Here is an 18,142-nt window from a genome sequence, read left to right on the forward strand (position 1 = left end):
AGATCCATGATTAAACTTCAGGGTAAGAACAACATCATTCGCAAATTTTAATCCAATCTGGATGGCTTCCATCATGGATGTAGCATTACTCATTGTTTGAATCAACCCAAACAGTGAGTTTTGCAAAAAAGTCATTTTTTCAAACGTAACATCGCCGAGATCAGAAGGTCCCAAAGCGTTGCCAGCAGAAAAAATTTCAAATGAGATTTGAGGTACCTGCCCAATTTCAGAAAGATTGGTAGAGGATTTAAAATTCGTGGATGAACCCGAACCCGAAACGACGTTAGCATAAGAAATGCCATTGTTGTTACCTAACTTTTCCACGGTAGGGGTATTTCTAGAATTGTTCGAGTGAGACAGCACGAACGTTTGATTTAAAGATGCAGGTACAACCTGACTTTGAGAAAATTTCGGTTTGGATTTCGGCTGATGCTTAGCACGAGAATCCAAAACCTTTTTCTGATGGGGCAATCCCAGAAATTTGATTTGTGATTTCCACCACAATTTGCACATTTAAATTGGGTGACTTCTTTCACGGGACAATTGTCCTTGTCGTGAGAAGAATCCCCGCAAACCATGCATTTTGGAACCATGGCGCAATGATCAGTACCGTGACCGAATGCCTGGCAACGCCGGCACTGGGTCAGATTCTGGCCATTACCGCCATGTTTCTTAAAATGCTCCCACTTTACCCGTACATGGAACAAAAACTGTACAAAAGTTTCAAATTGTTGATTTCATTTCTGTTGAAATGAATCAGATAAAATTGTGAAGTCAAACCAAAGCGAGAAATATTCCCGTTTGATTTTTTCTTCATCGGTATTACTTGGGATGGGGCAAAGCCAAGCAACACCTTAAGTTCGTTTTTGATCTCATCCACCGACAAGTCGTTGGAGAGACCTTTCAAGACCGCCTTGAATGGCCGAGCATTCTTGGTCTCATACGTGTAGAAATTGTGTTTGTGGTTTTCAAATAACCAACAAAAGTTTGGTGATCTTGTAAAGATTCCGTCAACAAGCGACATTCTCCTCTTCGACCAAGCTGGAACGAAACTTTCAAATTGCAAGTTTCCTTGCAATTCTTCAGTTGCGTTCGAAAGCTGGCCAAATCGGAGACGGAAGTCACAACAATTGGCGGAGCCTTTACTCGTTTCTCGACGGCAGAAGGCTCAGTACGAGGAGAAGGTTCCTTGTCATCAGTTTCGGATAAAACACCGAAACTGTTTGTCAATGGAATTGGAGGATTGACCTCACATTCAGAATCAGAATCAGACCTCAGAAGAGGCTGTTTTCTTTTTCTGTTTCCGTTAGCCGGTTTAGCGTTCAAACGCTTCACCGACGTAACGACCAAATCTTCAGAAGATTTGCGTTTACCTTTGTTTTGACGCATTTTGCAAGCAAAGTTCTCTTAAAAAGATGGCTTCGTTTGTAAAATACAACAAAATTTCAGGTGGGGTTAGTCTTGAAAAGACTGTTTAGAATTTTGGAAAATAACTCAAGTAGTCTTTAAAAAGACTGTGAATTTTGTTTTGAAATAACTCTGAGCTTAGGTAGTAAAAAATACCGCAGCTCTAGTGTCCGTTCACCACGAAGGTTCGCAAGACACTGATTTTTTTTAGAGAATTGAATTTACTGTTATGTCCTCATGGTTTTGTAATTCAATTTCTGAATAAAAAGAAGGGCTTCCGATGTTAAAAACAAAACTATATTGACATGAATCCGAAATAATGAAAATATTTGTTTTTAGCATCAGAGAAAAAAATGTTTTCAGAACAAATTCATGCTACAATATATGATAATAATATATTCAACTAGAGTGAACCGGACCAACAGTCTGAATAAACACAGTCGTTTTGGAGCATTTAAAGGCATCAAATTTTAAACTTTTTAGGACTGCATCCACTTTAAATACAACCATCCTGAAAATAAAATAACGATCATGGTTGAATCTACTGTCATAATTCTTCTCATGTGTCCCGAGTCTGGAAAAAACACAGTACTTTTTTGATTCAATTGTTTCAATTCAATCTATCAATCACACTATCTAAACTTAACATTACATCACTTTCCAGAAGAGCAAGAATCCACTAGTAACCAAGAAGATCGAAGAGGTTCAACGCGCGCAGTTGAACTTTCCAGTTTTAAAACAAGCCACCACCAGTCTGCGCAAAACAGCCTGATGCCTAAAAGTGCGCCAAATATAGAGCAATATCTGTGGTGCTCTCGCGCTTTCTCATTTAGTCATGCTCTCAACGTGCTGTCAACGCGCTGGCTTGCTTACCTTTTGCAAGCAGCTCCCTGCAGAGCTGAGCGAGCTAAGTCAGCTGGGGCCTGGGGGTGGCATTTCGCTCTCTCCCAAAAATGCTGTCAGTTCACGCTCTCAGATTGAACCAGATTTGCCAACACATCGATAATGCCGCTGCGTGTGAATAGGAAGCTCTTTACATGTGTTGAATTTTTTCCGTATGGAGATTTTTTCCCCGACGTTCAGAGGGTCGGTGTGAACGCGACGAGCATTTGCGCGTGGCCAGCCAGGCTGGCTCGCTTTAGTATTGGTGGGTTGTAAAGAAAGGTAAAGAGTAAAGGGTGGCGGGCCAATGTTTTTTTGGTGCATGCAGCGCTGCTGAACATAGGACGTCGATTTTGTTAACGTATATTCAAACAAAAATTGTAATTGTATGTTGCTGGTTGAAAAAGCACCGCGGTACTTAAATAAAAATAAATATCCGCTTGAAATCGGCTACCTGTTCAATGAACAGGTTGAACAGGTGGACGAGTCGCCTCTGCATATAAAGAATAAAAGTTGTTTGAGAGATTTTGCCTTCTTTAAGTTGTTTTTTTAAATGAAAGAAAATTTGCTTTAAAAACATAAATTAGATTGGATTTAAAATAATGAAGGAAAAATTGCATAAAAACCTTATTGCAAAATATTTAAAGAATGGCAAAAATTTGCTTCATTTTATAAGGATGAATTTTAAATATAAAAGGAAAATTGCATAAAAATTGCGGCAAAATATTTGAAAAATAGAAAAATGTTTTTTTTGAATATAAATTTTGAATAAATGTATGAACAGTTGCACAAAAAAGCTTTACCGTAAACTGAAGAGACACGGGGGACATCCGTTTTTAAACCTTTCATATATGACCTATACCGAAATTCGGTTGTATAAAATCACACAGTGCTCAAAACATACAACATTGTTGAGCAAAGTTGTAATTTTATGAGTTTCTCTACCCAGGAAAAAAAAATGTTTGAGTTAATGGACTTTTTGATGACCTAGAACATCCTGAAAACCTGAAATTTGGAAACTTCAGAAAATTTTGAATGAAAATCAAGATAACAACGATTTTTCCAGGCAAATGAAGTTTAGTTATTACCAGCCACATCCTCGCGACCATTTGGTACCACTTTGATCCCTTTGGATCACCTTTGAGATGATCTAGGAATACAGATCTTGGAGTCTACCGACGTAACAACACGATTGTACCATGTTTCCGATTATGGTTCATATTCAGTGATGTTCCTGGGACCCTTTGGCAACAATATGAGCTATGTGGATCACTTTTGGGATGCTCTGGGTCCTCCAAAGTGTCCTGGAATACAGATCTTGGAGTCTACCGACGTAACAACACGATTGTACCAAGTTTCCGATTATGGTTCATATTCATGTTCACTTTGGAGGACCCAGAACGTCCAATAATGAAATGTAACTTTTTTTTGCCTGTTTCTATTTAGTCATATAAAATTTTATTACTGATACCAAAATTTTAGATTAACATAGCTTAGAAAAATCCAGGTCTGAAAGGGTTAAAAACACTAATATGATAGTTAGAAACTGTCCTCGAAAATTCCACTAAATCTTTCAACGGTCAGCTGTTCTCTTTGCTCAGTAAAACACACCGAACCCAAAAACATCCGCACGTGGTTATGAATTATATCGCTACCAATTGGTATAGTTGTTTCATCTTTGTGTGCTCATGTTGATTCTTCCCTCTTTCTGCTCACTTGAGCCAACACAACTCCCTCGAGCATTCACAACTAATAACAACGGCCGCCGGCAGCCAGTCGGGAGCAATTATACGTGCCATAACGATAATAGAGCCAATGTGCAATGAGATTGGTGTGGTCCAACCAGCGTTCGACTCTGGGTGGCAAAAACAGTTGGATAATTTTTAAGAAACGCAGAAGAATTTTTTAATAAGATGAAATTGCGTTTTAAAAATTACAAATTTACTTTAAAACTTAAAAGTATAGTCAACCCAAACGGCGTTGACAAGTGAATCAAACCGCAACTAGTCAGTCAGCAAACAGTTCAAAGAGTATCGAGGTAAAAAAAAATCGCCTTTGAATTTTTATTTTTATCCAACCGCGGCTGACTGTCTGGCGAGTTGCTAAGGTGGACCTGAACAAGATGAATTTTTCATACATTTTTCACTCATTTTTTTCATCTTTCGTTTTGTTGCTCACTTTGAACCGAAAAGTCATCATCATCATCATCTCATCGTTAGACAATACCTTCTTCTCTTTTGCTGTCTGGCTGGGAGGTAACGGGAGGATCATTGGCCGCAATCTGTACGAACCGAACACAACTCTCAAGTAGTGAAAGTGACTGACTGCCGGCTGGATTGCGTGGCGCGGTGCTGTCTGTGTGTTTGTGGGCATTGTTTGTTGTCTGTTCGTTTTTTATGCTGCCATCATACCACACCACACATTGTCGTACAATTTGTGGTTTTTGTGCTGATTACAGGGAGACAACTTAAATCAAAAAGTATAATTGTAAACAAACTTTACTGTTTTGACCACGGTTTTGACCGTTGAATTCTAACAATATTCTGTTAGTTAACAACTTTCATTTGGTTGTGGATTTTGGCCTTCAAATTCAATGGAACGGATTGACTTCGGAAAAACATATCAAAAAAAAGGTGCAGGAGTTTATGTTACAAACATGACCAATATGAGTAATTCTCTACGAAATCGTTAAATTTTAAATTTTGATATTTTTTATCCGGCTGAAACTGTTTTGATGCCTTCGGTGTGCCCAAAAAAGCCATTTTGCATCATTAGTTTGTCCATACAAATTTGGCAGCTGTCCATACAAAAATGATATATGAAAATTCAAAAATCTGTATCTTTTGAAGGATTTTTTTGATCGATTTGGTGTCTTCGGCTAAATTGTTGTTATGAATAAGGCCTACACTGACAAAAAAAAGACAAACGGTAAATTTTTTAGTGATTTTTTATTTTACTTTTTATCACTTAAACTTGGTTTGCAGAATGTGCAAAAAATCTTTGACCGAGCTAAGATTTTTTGAATCAATACTGATTTTTTTCAAAAAATCGAAATATTGGTCGAAAAAAAATTTAAACTTCATTTTTCGATGTAAATTTGAATTTGCAATCAAAAAGAATTTTAGTGAAATTTTGATAAAGTGCACACCCTAAGGAAAAATATATATCAAAATCTGCAACAGTGGATTTGCTGCAGATAATGTTACATTTTATAGCAGTTTTCCGGCAAGCACATAGGGGAGCCGGGGTAGGACGGCCAGGCGGGGTAAGACGGCTACCCTACTGTTTTAATAAATGTACTACCGAATATTACTAAAATGTTTAGCAATACTGTTCCTCATGCTAAATAATGCATTTAGAGCCACCTTTGCCAAACATGTTGTTTGAAATAGTAGAAAAATAGCTCAAAATAAACAAATTAGTTTGAACTTGCCATTTGCCATTTTCTTGAATTACAACTTCGACATTTTTGTTAGATAACAATATGGTTTCCTGTCTTCAAATATTTTTTTATGCTAAATTTAAGTTTCCCCTAGATTATGATGTTCCTAGGAAAAGTTTAAAAAATGCGATGAGCTATTTGCATTTTTTTTTTAAATAATTTCTTTGGGGGCAAGACGGCCACCTCCTCCGGGGTAAGACGGCCACCCGTAATTTGTAAATTTTATTTGATATAGGTTATAATTTTGACGGTTTTTTACTATTAAGACATATTTGTAGATAAGGAAAAGCATTTTCAATAAAACTATCAATTTTCAATCAAAATGGTTAGCACAACATTCCTCACTGTGATATAGCAAAACTCATTGAAAGGTATGAAATCCTATCAAACTTTTCATAAAAATTGCTTTTCTAATATTGTTTACATAGGTTTACATTCTAATCGAAATATAAAACTAATTATTTTGCATCAAATTGTGTTTGTTTTGTAGTAAAAATTCTCAGTTTTTCATTAAATGTGGTCGCAATGATATGAAATTCACTGAGCCAAAATTTGTTTTTTTTTTAAATAGCACTTTTCTGTACATTTGAAACTTAATTTTTTCAATCAAAATAGCTATGATGTTCAGAGAAGTCTGTTCAACCAAACATGTAGGTATTTGGGTGGATTTAGCAAAGTAAAAGTAAATCTTTCCCAGTTCCTGAGGGGAACACCCTTGAAGAGTATCGGGGCCGGCATTTACAAAGCGGATTCAGTGGCAGTTTCATTCTCAACTTAATGTTAACATGTTAGGGTTAATGATAACATTCCATAGGTCGCCTCCCTAAGGTGTCGTGATAAGGTCCAGTTTGTGACGATACACTACCTTCCCTTTACTAAGCAATCGATTCCAGAAGGGAAAAGATCACCAGTTGTGTTGGTCCGAGCCGGGATTTGAACCCCGATCTACCACTTACGAGGAGGAAGCGTTACCACTGGGCAACGTGGCTCGGTCATTAATTTAGCAAAGTTTTTAGGTTAATTTTTAGCACTGACCAGCTCCCCTAGCTCATTTTTGCCCGCGCGTAAACATGTCAGCGATCTGCAGTTCTCACCAACACATATAATGCTGGCGCGTCCCCAAGCAACACTTCAGAGAGAAGAATATGTTGGTGCTCTGTCCCTCACAATTCATCAAGCGTCCATGGCGCGGTGGTAGCGTGTCGGCTCAGCAACCTAGAAGTTGATGGTTCAATCCTCGTTCTGTCAAGATTTTTTTTCTGCAATACAATCAATCAGCTGTCGGTAATGTCGATAATTGTCGGTAACGGGCAAAAATGTCATACCCCTATATCGCAAAAATGCATGAGGACAGATTTCATGCAGATTCTGATATACTTTCATGCCGCCATGTATCACAATCATGCGACCGCCGTTTGGGTGCACCGTTTTCTAGTTATAGCCATTTTTCGGTTAGTTTTTTTTTGAGCATGAGCATGAGCATGGTTGACTGCCAATGAGCTGCTACTCCGTTATTGACAGATCAGCTGAAGTTAAACAATGAATCAAAAATGATCAGTGGGAGCCAACCATCCGTTCACTGTTTAACCTCTGAAGATCCCTACTTTATTAGTCAATACCGGCGCCCTCCCAAGAAGCCTGCAGTTCAACGAAAGGGAGGAATGTTAGTCCGATAGTTGAAGTTGCAGACTCATCAAGCACACAGTATTTCGCTATATACTTGTTGATACCGCTTGAGACCGTTGAATCCACAGCATCTCCTTCAAGTATCACGTGATTATAATTTTTTTTTGGGTTAGTAGGATAAGGTATTGGCTTTTCGATGCCTCCCGAGCTACGATGCTATGGGGAGGACTTTCATAACTGATCCGTCGGCGAGCCTTCCGAGCAACGATGCTATGGGAAGGTCTTTCTGGTTAACACACAAAATCACTCACACACAGTTATTTCACTCCACTATTAATTAATCCAAAATGTCAGTGCGTCTTTCGATCATTATATAGAAATGGCTTTTCACCATAAAAAATAAAACCTTATTCAAAAAATTATACACAATTTACCCTACGCCGTGCCTTCCGATTAACGATGATATAGGAAAGTCTTTGAAAATCACAAAACAATTAATTAGGCTCACAAAAAAAAAAATCACAAAAAACACCAATTACTCAACGATAATTACGCTCAAGACACAAATAATTCAGTAAGTCATGCTATTATTCGATTACCACAATCACTCACCCCTAACGAACAGCGACACAAAAGCACACAAAAAAAAAATAACCTGAATAATCACGATTTCGCGTCCCCACTTCCAGCGCACCAATGATGCTATTATTCGATTAATAAATTAAGACACACACAATTTATGACCAGGAAAATTGATGTTTTCTAAGTCTCACCCAAAACAACCCACCAGAGCAATTCTGTATCAAAACGGGAAATGGATTTTGTTTGTATTGTTTGATTTAGCTCAAACTTTGTGGGGCCTTTCCTATGACCAAAGAAGCTATTTTGTGTCATTGGTTCACCCATACAAGTCTCCATACAATTTTGGCAGCTGTCCATACAAAAATATTCAAACAGATGTAACTTTTGAGTGAATTTTCTGATCAATCGAAGTTGTAGGTGTTGTTGAGGACTATTGAGAAAAAATTGGCACAGGGAAAAAAAATTACCGAATTTTTTATTATTTTTTCCCCCCCGAAAACTCAATTTCCCAAAGCCATAGAAGAGTTTGGTCAAAAAATCTGCAGCTGATTTATGATTTTTTGAAAAAAAAAACAGTGATTTTTGGAAAAAATCGAAATTTTATTCAAAAACAAATTTGACGTATTTTTTATGTAAAATTGAATTTTCAATCGAAAAGTACTTGACAGATTTTTTGATAAAGGGCTCTGATTTCAAGATATAGCCACCAAAAGTTTAATTTTGGCGAAATATTAGCATTTTTTCGTTTTTCGAAAATAGTGACCATTAGTGAACATTTCTATAAATATTTTTTTTAAAGTTCAGAAAATTTGTTATAAAATTGTCTAAGAGACATTGCAGATTTGCTGAGATAAAGCCACTTTAACAAAAAGAAACACGAAAATTGATGTTTTCTAAGTCTCACCAAAACAACCCACCATTTTCTAATATCGATATCATAGCAACTAATGGATCGATTTTCAATGTTAAAACATGAAACATTCGTGAAATTTTCCGATCTTTTCGAAAACAATATTTTGATAATTTTTAAATCAGGATCAACATTTCAAAAGAGCCAAACATACAATATTACGCCCTTTTGAAATGTTAGTCTTGACTATTTTTTTTTAAATATTGTTTTTGAAAAGATCGGAAAATTTCACGAATGTTTCATGTTTTAACATTGAAAATCGATTCAATAGTTGCTGAGATATCGACATTAGAAAGTTGTTTGGATGAGACTTGGAAAACTTCAATTTTTCTGTTTCTTTTTCTTTAAGCAGATGTATCTCAGCAACCAGAGTTACAATCTTCAATGTCGCTTAGACAACTTTATATCAAATTTTCAGATCTTTTCGAAAAAATATGTTCAGAGATGTTCACTCATGGTCACCATTTTAAAAAAACTGTAAATATTTCGTTACAATCAATCTTTCGGTGGCTTTTTCCTGCAATCGGAGCGCTTTATCAAACAATCGGTAAAGTACTTTTCGATTGCAAATTTAATTTTACATAAAAAAGTTAGGTAAATTTTTTGGTGTAAAATTTCGATTTTTTTCGAAAAATCACTGTTTTTTCAGAAATTCTTAACTCGGCGCAGATTTTTTGACCATGTTTCTCTATGGCTCAAAAGTTGCGGATATTTGTCCCCTAAAACATATCAAAAAATCTCAAAAATCGGAAAAAAAATTATTTTGGGGAATTGTTTTTTTGTGACAAAAATGAACAAAAAATTCGGCATTTTTTCCGTGTACCTGTTTGTTGTTCAATAGTACTCAACAATACCTACAACTTTGCCGAAGACACCAAATCGACCAAAAAATTCCTTCAAAAGATACATACATGGGCATACCGGAGGTACAAAAAAAAATAAATAAAATAAATAAATAAAAGACCGATTTCGTAGAGAATTGCTCTGCTATAATATTAACAAATATAACACCACCCTGTCGCTCCACAATGTCGTGCAAACTTGCGATCACGTCACTATCCGCATCGGTCGTTATCGGTTCCGTTATCATGCACACGGGCAGGCCTAGTATGCGCCAGTATACGCACCCATGATTAGCACTGCTCAACCAACCGTTTATGACAACAAAACATATTTATAGCTTTAACCATTTCTTCTTCTTTTCCCGTTTACCCCCTTTCAGCTACAGTCCAAATGGCCGCTCCGAGCCGCCCCGGTGGGCGAGTGCCCTGTGCGCGCTCGGTCTGTTTGTGTACCAAAGTTTGGACGCCATCGACGGCAAACAGGCCCGGCGGACAAACTCGTCGACGCCCCTCGGGGAGCTGTTCGACCACGGCTGTGACTCGATCTCGACCGTGTTCGTGGCCCTTTCGGCGTGCATCTCCGTCCAGCTGGGCTTCTACCCGCGGTGGATGTTCTTCCAGTGCTTTTGCGCGATGACCCTGTTCTACTGTGCCCACTGGCAGACTTACGTGTCCGGCACGTTGCGCTTCGGCAAGATCGACGTGACGGAGGCGCAGTGCACGATCATCGCCATTCACCTCATTTCGGCCGTCTTTGGGCCCGGGATCTGGATGACGAAAGTAAGTTTGAGCTGTTTCAGGTTTGGACATGGGATGGGAAGATGATTGCGTTGAAACTGTCCCCACCCCCCGTTCGATGAAGCGATGAAACGACGACGACCTGATCAACAACAACCCCCACAACGTAATTGATTGCTAAATTGCGGTAGGCCAGGGTAGTATTAACTACCGACCTGATCGTTTCCGTGTGTGGCGTAGTAGCAGTTTGAAGTCGTGTGCGGTTGCAGTACAGGCAAAAAAAAAAGTGCACGCGATTAAAGTACGTCAGTCTGGGCTGACTGATTGTAACAAGTCTACGTCCCTCTCCACCGCGCTTTGTTCTTTGCCACTTTTTTTCCATTGGCTTTAAGTACACATTACAACGCAGCGTAATCAGAGCGCTGTGCAGGGTGACGACTCAAAAGAGAAATTTTTTTTTCAAGTTACTTAATTCAAGTGGAAAATATTTTTTTATTTTTTCCTGATTTTGAGGATTTTTGCGTGAAAACTTTTTGATGAAACTTTTAATGTTATAAATAAATGATATTTTCAGGCAGTTGTCTCTAGCACCTATGTCCATCTTTAAAAGATATCATAAACTGTGTTCAAGCTCTAAATACTCATACGTCTACGGAGTAATGAAAATGAATCCATTTGTGAATAAAAAACATTGATTTTTCTTCTATTTTGTTAATTTTCATCATAAATAATTTGGTTATCGATTTTGAAAAGTGTGGATAAGCCGTTTTTTTAGGTTTTCCCAAGCAATCTTCGACTGCAGTTAGATGGTTTTTGGGTTGGTGAAATGTTCTAAGGATCCATCCTAGGCGAGTGGTTACTACGATTTCTCGGGTTAGTTTGCAACAAGACACGTTGTTTTTATTATTTCTCTAAAGTTTAAATGTTCTTGAAAAATGGTCTAAAAACGTGGGAGTTTAGCATAGTTTGACGAAAATTAGATCATCTCCCCTTTATGAAAATAATACTTCAAAAGATTAGTTGAAACCAAATAAAATCCTGCATTATTTTTGATTTTAGGACTCTTTGGATCATTTAAAAAATAATAATATTAGAGCAACTTACACCAAAACCGGAAAAAGGTTTTATTTGTATTTTGTTATTTGGCTCAAACTTTGTAGAAGTCCTTCCTATGGCCAAGTATGCCATTTTGTGTCATTAGTTCACCCATATAAGGCTCCATACAATTTCGGCAGATGTTTATACAAAAGTGGTCCGTGAGATGGGCTTTTCTGATCGGTTAAGTGACTAAAAAACATTTATTTATTTCACTTCATTTTCACTTTAAATTTGATTCCCAAAATGCGTGTTTTTGAAAAAACTTATTTTTTTAATATCGAAAATATTTCCTAAAAATGCCCAAGAAATATTCTTAAATGCAAACGAAAAAATTTCATCGAATTTTCGTTAAAATGCACCGTTTTGGAGATATATTCACTTTCACGATATAATTTTCGGAAATTTGAACATGTTTCTTTTTTAAATACATTGTGAAGAAAAGCCAACACTGATTTTTTTTAAAGGCTGAGAAAATATCGTACAAATTTCTCTCTGAGACTTTGAAAATTGGACAACAAGTTTCTGAGATATAGCCACACAAAGAATTCGAAACGATGAAAATTAGTTTTTCAAGTGTCTCCTTCTTTGCCGACAATATATCGGAAACAACTGGTTCGATTTTCAAGGTTAAAAAAGGAATCTATTGTGAATTTTTTGATCTTTTAAATGAAAACAAGTTGAAAATTTTAAAATCAAGTGTAACTTTTGAAAACATCTAAAAATAGATAATTTTTCTCTTTTCATTATCAAGACCAAATTAAAAAAAAAAGATTATTTTTATTGAAGAGATTATAACATTTCAAAAAAGATTCCTGTTTTAACTTTGAAAATCGAACCAGCAGTTTCCGAGATATCGTTAGATGTGCTTGCGCCAGGGTGCAAGGTAAAATTTGAAAAATATTTGCAACGGCCTAAAAAATCTAATTTTCATCAAAACACAAACGATTTCCCCAATTCCGTATTTTTATTTTTTTTATATATGCTGAGTTATGATTTTTTTTAAAGTTGTGTTTTCTGTAAACAAAAATTAGTAATTTTTTTGACTTCAGTTTTAGTCCGTTAAATTTTTCAATATATTTCCAAAAAATCAGAGGGCAAAAACATATTTTTTCGAAAAACTTCAAAATTTTAATGGGAAAAGAACACAGAAAAAAAATTATGGTAATATTCATTAGGAAATGGTGACAGATTTTGTGTCAAAAAAATGATTATTTTACATCAGAAAATGATGAATTTTCATCAGTTTTTGATGAATATTCATCAGGTTCACATTTTTCACATTTTTTATGTAATATTTGTCAAAAAAAAAAAAAAAAAAAACAAAACAACAAGTTTAATTAATTGAAAACAATTTGAAATGCCTTTTACTGCGTCTAAAATCTTATTTAGCATGTCTAGGATCGATTAAAAATATTTTGAATTTCTGTGAAACTCCACTGTACAGTACCGCAAAAAAGTTTTATTTAGGCGAAAAAAATGGCATGAAATGTATTTTTTAATTTATGTTTTGTTTTTTGCCCTTACTTAAAAAAAACTTCAAAAAATATTTGCAACGGCCTTATGGGGGGTTACATACATGTAGAAATTCACAAAATTTCATTTTACAGAAAATTCACTAAATTCACTAAAAAGATGAATTTTAATAACTCCTGAAAGTTTCATGAAGCTGATATTTCGTGACTGAACAGAGTAAGATTCGATTTAAGTTCACAATTTTGCCATGCGCAAAGCGAACTGTCAAACTTTAAGAACGTTTTTCTCTAAACACCGAGTTGATTTACGGCTGAAGACTCTAACGACATATCCCGTGTGCATTACGAAGCAAGATTTTGAAATTTTGCTTTTTTAAAAAAATACAAAAATCAAAAACTGTCGATTTTTTACATGAAAAATATAGAAATATTTTTAAAAATCGGCCTTAGTCATGCACACAGGACCGGTTTAATGAGTCTTCACCAACATTTTGAGCCGATTTGGTCAAGACAGTGTTGAGATATCGTGGCACCCGTTTTTTGAAACTGCTAACTTAAAATAGTTATATCTCGGCAAATTTTAATGCTCTGCAAAAAGATTCGAAAAAAGTTTAAATGTGTGCTCATGCCAACCTCTGATATTTTTGAATTTGCAATCGAAAAGTACTTTACAGAAATGTCCATATAGTTCATAAAGACCGTTTTCAAGATACAGCCAATTGATGTTTGTTTATCACTAAAAACATAAGTATTTCGATTTTAGTTTTTTACTTCTACATAAAAAACCGAAGTCATTTTTTTTTTCAAAAAATCATAACTTAGCAGCAAAATTAAATTATTTTTTTTACCTTCCCTCGATTTCATCATAAGGGAAATTATGAAAAAAATCTGTGCTTTAATTACTGATTTACTTACTTTTATGTATTAAACGTGAAAAAAAAACATTGTTTATTTTTGAACCAAAGTTTCTCTTAAAAAGATAGAGCTCAAGCATATAAGCAAATTTCAGTCAGCAAAAAAAAAGTTACAATATGCTATTAAAAAAACATTATTTTTACGGCAAAAACACAAAATATTATAGCAATGATGTAAACTATTCTGAAACAACGTTGTTTTCTTCAATCATTTATTTTAGGAAAACCAAACTAATAAAATAAATAAAATTTAAATTCCGCTACTGCCATTTTTTTATTTTACTTTTTTTTAGCTGGTGCTCCGCAAAAAAGTTATTTTGATACAACCTCAAGACGCAAATTTCATAAATAATTTCGATAAATTATTTTTTTTTTGATATCATGAATATTTGCAGTTTTTACTAGTACTATGCAAAATTTTATTTTTCCAAGATTTTCAAGAACTTAAAAAACAAAACACTAGAGTTCTGTTATGCAATTTGTATGAATTCAGGTAGTCACCCTGTAATCAACAACTTGGTAAAATTTGCGCATGGCGCGATTCTCTGCAACGGTTAACTCTGACGTAGTCTTCTTTCATGTTTGTTGTTGCCACGATCCCAAAATTTGTCAGCATTATCAACTGACTCTGCACCTTACTAGTCGGTGTACCGCGTGTCCAAACACACACTGGACTCTGACCGGGTATCACCTCGCCGGGTGTCAAGTGGGAAGGCACAAACAAAACGAATCATGAATGAAGAAATTACCGACTCATCACGCCACTCCACACAAATCGCGCCACTTGCACTTGGAATTCCGCGGATTTCTTGCTTGTGGAAGATTGTGCGAAATCATCCGAAAAATTTAGGTCAAATGTCGGACGATTTTGAACCTTATGTGATTCACTAATCGAATCATTTCTCTGAGCATTTTTTTTTTCAATCTATTAAGGATTGACCTTGTCCCGCTCCGGAAGTGCACTCTCCCGCTGGGGGTTGTGCAGTTTCTATGACGAGACACATATGCAGCAGTATCACACAGCCTGATTGGTGCATAATACACACAACGTCGACAAAACTGGATCGTTATCGTCGTTGGCTGGAGGTTTGCTTGTTCAATAATAATCAAGAGCAAAGAGCATGAGTATAAGTGGCCGGTCGTTGGTCGTATGCCGCTGCGCGTGAGAGAATAGATTATTGATTTGACCTTAAAGCACGGGAAGATGGCACCACTGCCACTGCCAGTGGGGTTGAAAAAAAAAAACAGGACGATAATTGGTTTTGATTGGAAATGGAGACCTTGAATTATTCTGTTTTTGACAGGTTGAAAGAAGGGTTGAATTTGCTTGGTTTCAATTTGAAAAAGAAATCTCACTCAAGCACAACTTAAGGAGGTATTAGACTATGACGAACAAAAAACTCGCACTCTTTGACAGTTTGACAGATTGCGAGTTTGACAAACTGTCAAACACGAAAAAGTGCGAGTTTGTTTGTTTGTCATAGTCTAATACCTCCTTTATACCTGCTACAATACTGCATATAATCAAATTCAGAGTTGAAAGAATCATTGTGTAAAGAATAGAAAAGCAACTAGATGTAAGACGTGCTTATCAGCAAATATCTAGCTACTCACTTCTTTGACAAGCTTGTCATTGAAATCAAGAAGGTGGGTTTTTAATTTCTAAAAATTACAAAAAAAGGTTCCCCAAAAAATTTCCACCAATAGGCCAACTACCCTACTAAGCCACTAAAGCAAACATATCACGGTCTCGGTCATCTTCCTCGTCAATGATTGTTGTCCTAGTCGTCGTTTCATCCGTCGTCGTCGTCGGGGGGCCCAGTTTGTGCGAATGCTATAGATAACTCCTCTTGTGACAACGCTACTATGTAAATTGTGTTATGATACTCTGCGAAATATTTGGCGCGCGGAGACTTGTTATTGCGTCTCACGGGGAAGACACGCACGCGGTGTGGTGACCTACATATTATCGCGTTTTTTTCGTTATAATCTAATCAACAGCAGCCGCAGCGTGTTCTGTTGTTGTTATTTCGGTTATTTTGGTTGGGCAAGAAATCACTGCTGGGCGATGTGGTGCTTGATAGCGTGTGCGTGAAGGAGGAAGAAGAAATTTGTTCGTTTTGATATTAGAATATTTGGGCTTTTAAAATATTTACCAACATTCTCAATTTTGACACAATTCTCTACATTTTTAGATTTTTCCTGAATTCAATTCAATTATCGATTCTGCAAGTGCTGAACAAGAGGTTAACTGGAAACTAAAAAAATTATTCTAATTCGTTAATAGTTTGGTAATAACTGCGTTTGGAATTTTCTATACACTTATTTCAATTATTGTTAAAAAATTAAGGGCTTACATACATGTAAATCGGCAATAATTTCAAAGGGATGTTATGCACAAGCTTGATTTCAAATCAGCTTTCATGGCAAAAAACTATACATTTTCAACATAAAAAAAATGAAGACATGTTTGTATAGCTAGGAAGTTAGCAGTTTCAAAAAATGATGTATCAACACAGCTTTGATCAAATCGGCTCAATTTTCTTTTGTGGAAATTCGTTAAACTGGTCTCGTGTGCATGACGAAGGCCGATTTCCAAAAAGTTTATATGGAAAAAAAGTTATTTTTCCATGTTTTTCATAAGTTTTTGATTTTTGTATTATTTTAAATAACAAAATTTCACAAAGCGAGCTTCGTCTTGCACCCAGAATCTTGAGTATTATCACCTCAAATTTCAGATTATTTGGTTCATAGAATCTCGAGATATCGTGACAACCGTAAATCAACTCGGCGTTTCGATAAAAAAAAAGTTTGTTTTGCTCATGGTCAAATTTCTAGCAAAATCGTCTGTTACTCACATTAAACATTAAATATCTTTATGAAACTTTCAAGAGTGATTGAAAACCATTTCTTTAGTGTATTTAATAAATTTCCTGTGCCTAATATGAAGTTGAGAGATTTTCAACATGTTTAAAAATTAAAGATATAGAAAAAATCTTAAACTTGTCAAAAATACTAAAATTTCTGTAAAATTGTATACAGATTTAGAAGTATTCTGTCAAATTGTGTACATAGTTAGTTAAAAAAAAATTAATGAAAAAATTAAGCGAGTTTACCGTAAATAAATTTTTCACCGAAATCGTTAATTGAGTAATTCTCTAGAATTAGAGGTGGGCAAAAAACCGCGGTTCTTTTTTAAACTCCGGTCTTTTGAAAAACCGTTTCAAGATGGCAATTAATTAATTTAATTTCCAAAAAAATGTTGCACTCAATTTGTTTTTGAGAATTGAAAATGCAATTTCAAAAAATTCAATGCTTGCAAAAATTAATCCCTAAAGTAAATAATTTTCTAAACAAATGAAAAAACAACTTTTTATTGAACAACTGATTGTACATGAAAGTATTACCGGAATACAAATTTGAGCATTTCATATTGCATAATTTGTAAAATATTACCAAAAACTTACTGAATTGTTTAGAGATTATGAAAAAAATAAATCCTTTTGTTCGATAAAGCGTTTATAGACTTTGTCGATTGATCTAGCATGTAGAAAAGAGTTCACAGAATATTTTCTACATATAAAATATCAGCATTAGTTTTATTATGTGATCAATTCCAGCTCAAATCAGGATTCTTTCCGGTACTTTTGTACCCGACCTTCTCCGATTTCAATAAAACATTGTAGACATGTTTTCCTAGGCCTATATAAGCCATTTTTGTTAATATGGAGCCAATAGTACTCGAAAATAACATTTGAAAAGGGCGTAAGGTATTTAAAAATGTATTTTGTAATATAAAAATTACTGTATTTCGAAGCCGTTGCGTCGTATCAAAAAGTGGTCAAAGACAAACTTTTAGTAAATTGGACGGGCCTTTTGAAAAAATACACTGAAACAAAAATACACGCCACATCTATGATTTTTTTTTTTTGATTTTTATGTCTAAAACTTAAATTTAAAGGTGATGTCACGATTTTTTTTCGTTCTAAATTTTTGAGGAAATAGCCTTAAATGTTGTCAAGAGACTGACGAAAAATGCAGGATGGTATGTCTCTCAACAAAAATCATTCAATAAAACTGTTTTTTTTTGTCTCGTAAATATTTTTACCGGAAAGCTCGTCTAATGTTCCATAAGTTTGGCTCTATCTAGAATTAAAAATCTCTATCTAAAAAAGAGCAGTGCTGATTAATTTGACACCTTCGGCAATAATCTAGATTGGATCTGAACT

The 18,142-nt window shown here is 35.4% G+C and overlaps 1 protein-coding gene across 2 annotated transcripts in view; it reads left to right on the forward strand.

Annotated features, from left to right (window-relative positions):
* LOC6031682 (cholinephosphotransferase 1) overlaps positions 1–18,142 on the forward strand; it is a 72,098-nt gene that overhangs the window by 6,746 nt on the left and 47,210 nt on the right. For both annotated transcript variants that reach the window (XM_038258138.1, XM_038258139.1), the window contains exon 2: positions 10,072–10,471. In XM_038258138.1, the coding sequence (XP_038114066.1) occupies positions 10,072–10,471 (400 nt within the window). The remainder of the gene's footprint in view (positions 1–10,071; positions 10,472–18,142) is intronic.

The sequence above is a fragment of the Culex quinquefasciatus genome, chromosome 2, assembly GCF_015732765.1.
Source record: "Culex quinquefasciatus strain JHB chromosome 2, VPISU_Cqui_1.0_pri_paternal, whole genome shotgun sequence".
NCBI classification, from domain to species: Eukaryota; Metazoa; Arthropoda; class Insecta; order Diptera; family Culicidae; genus Culex; species Culex quinquefasciatus.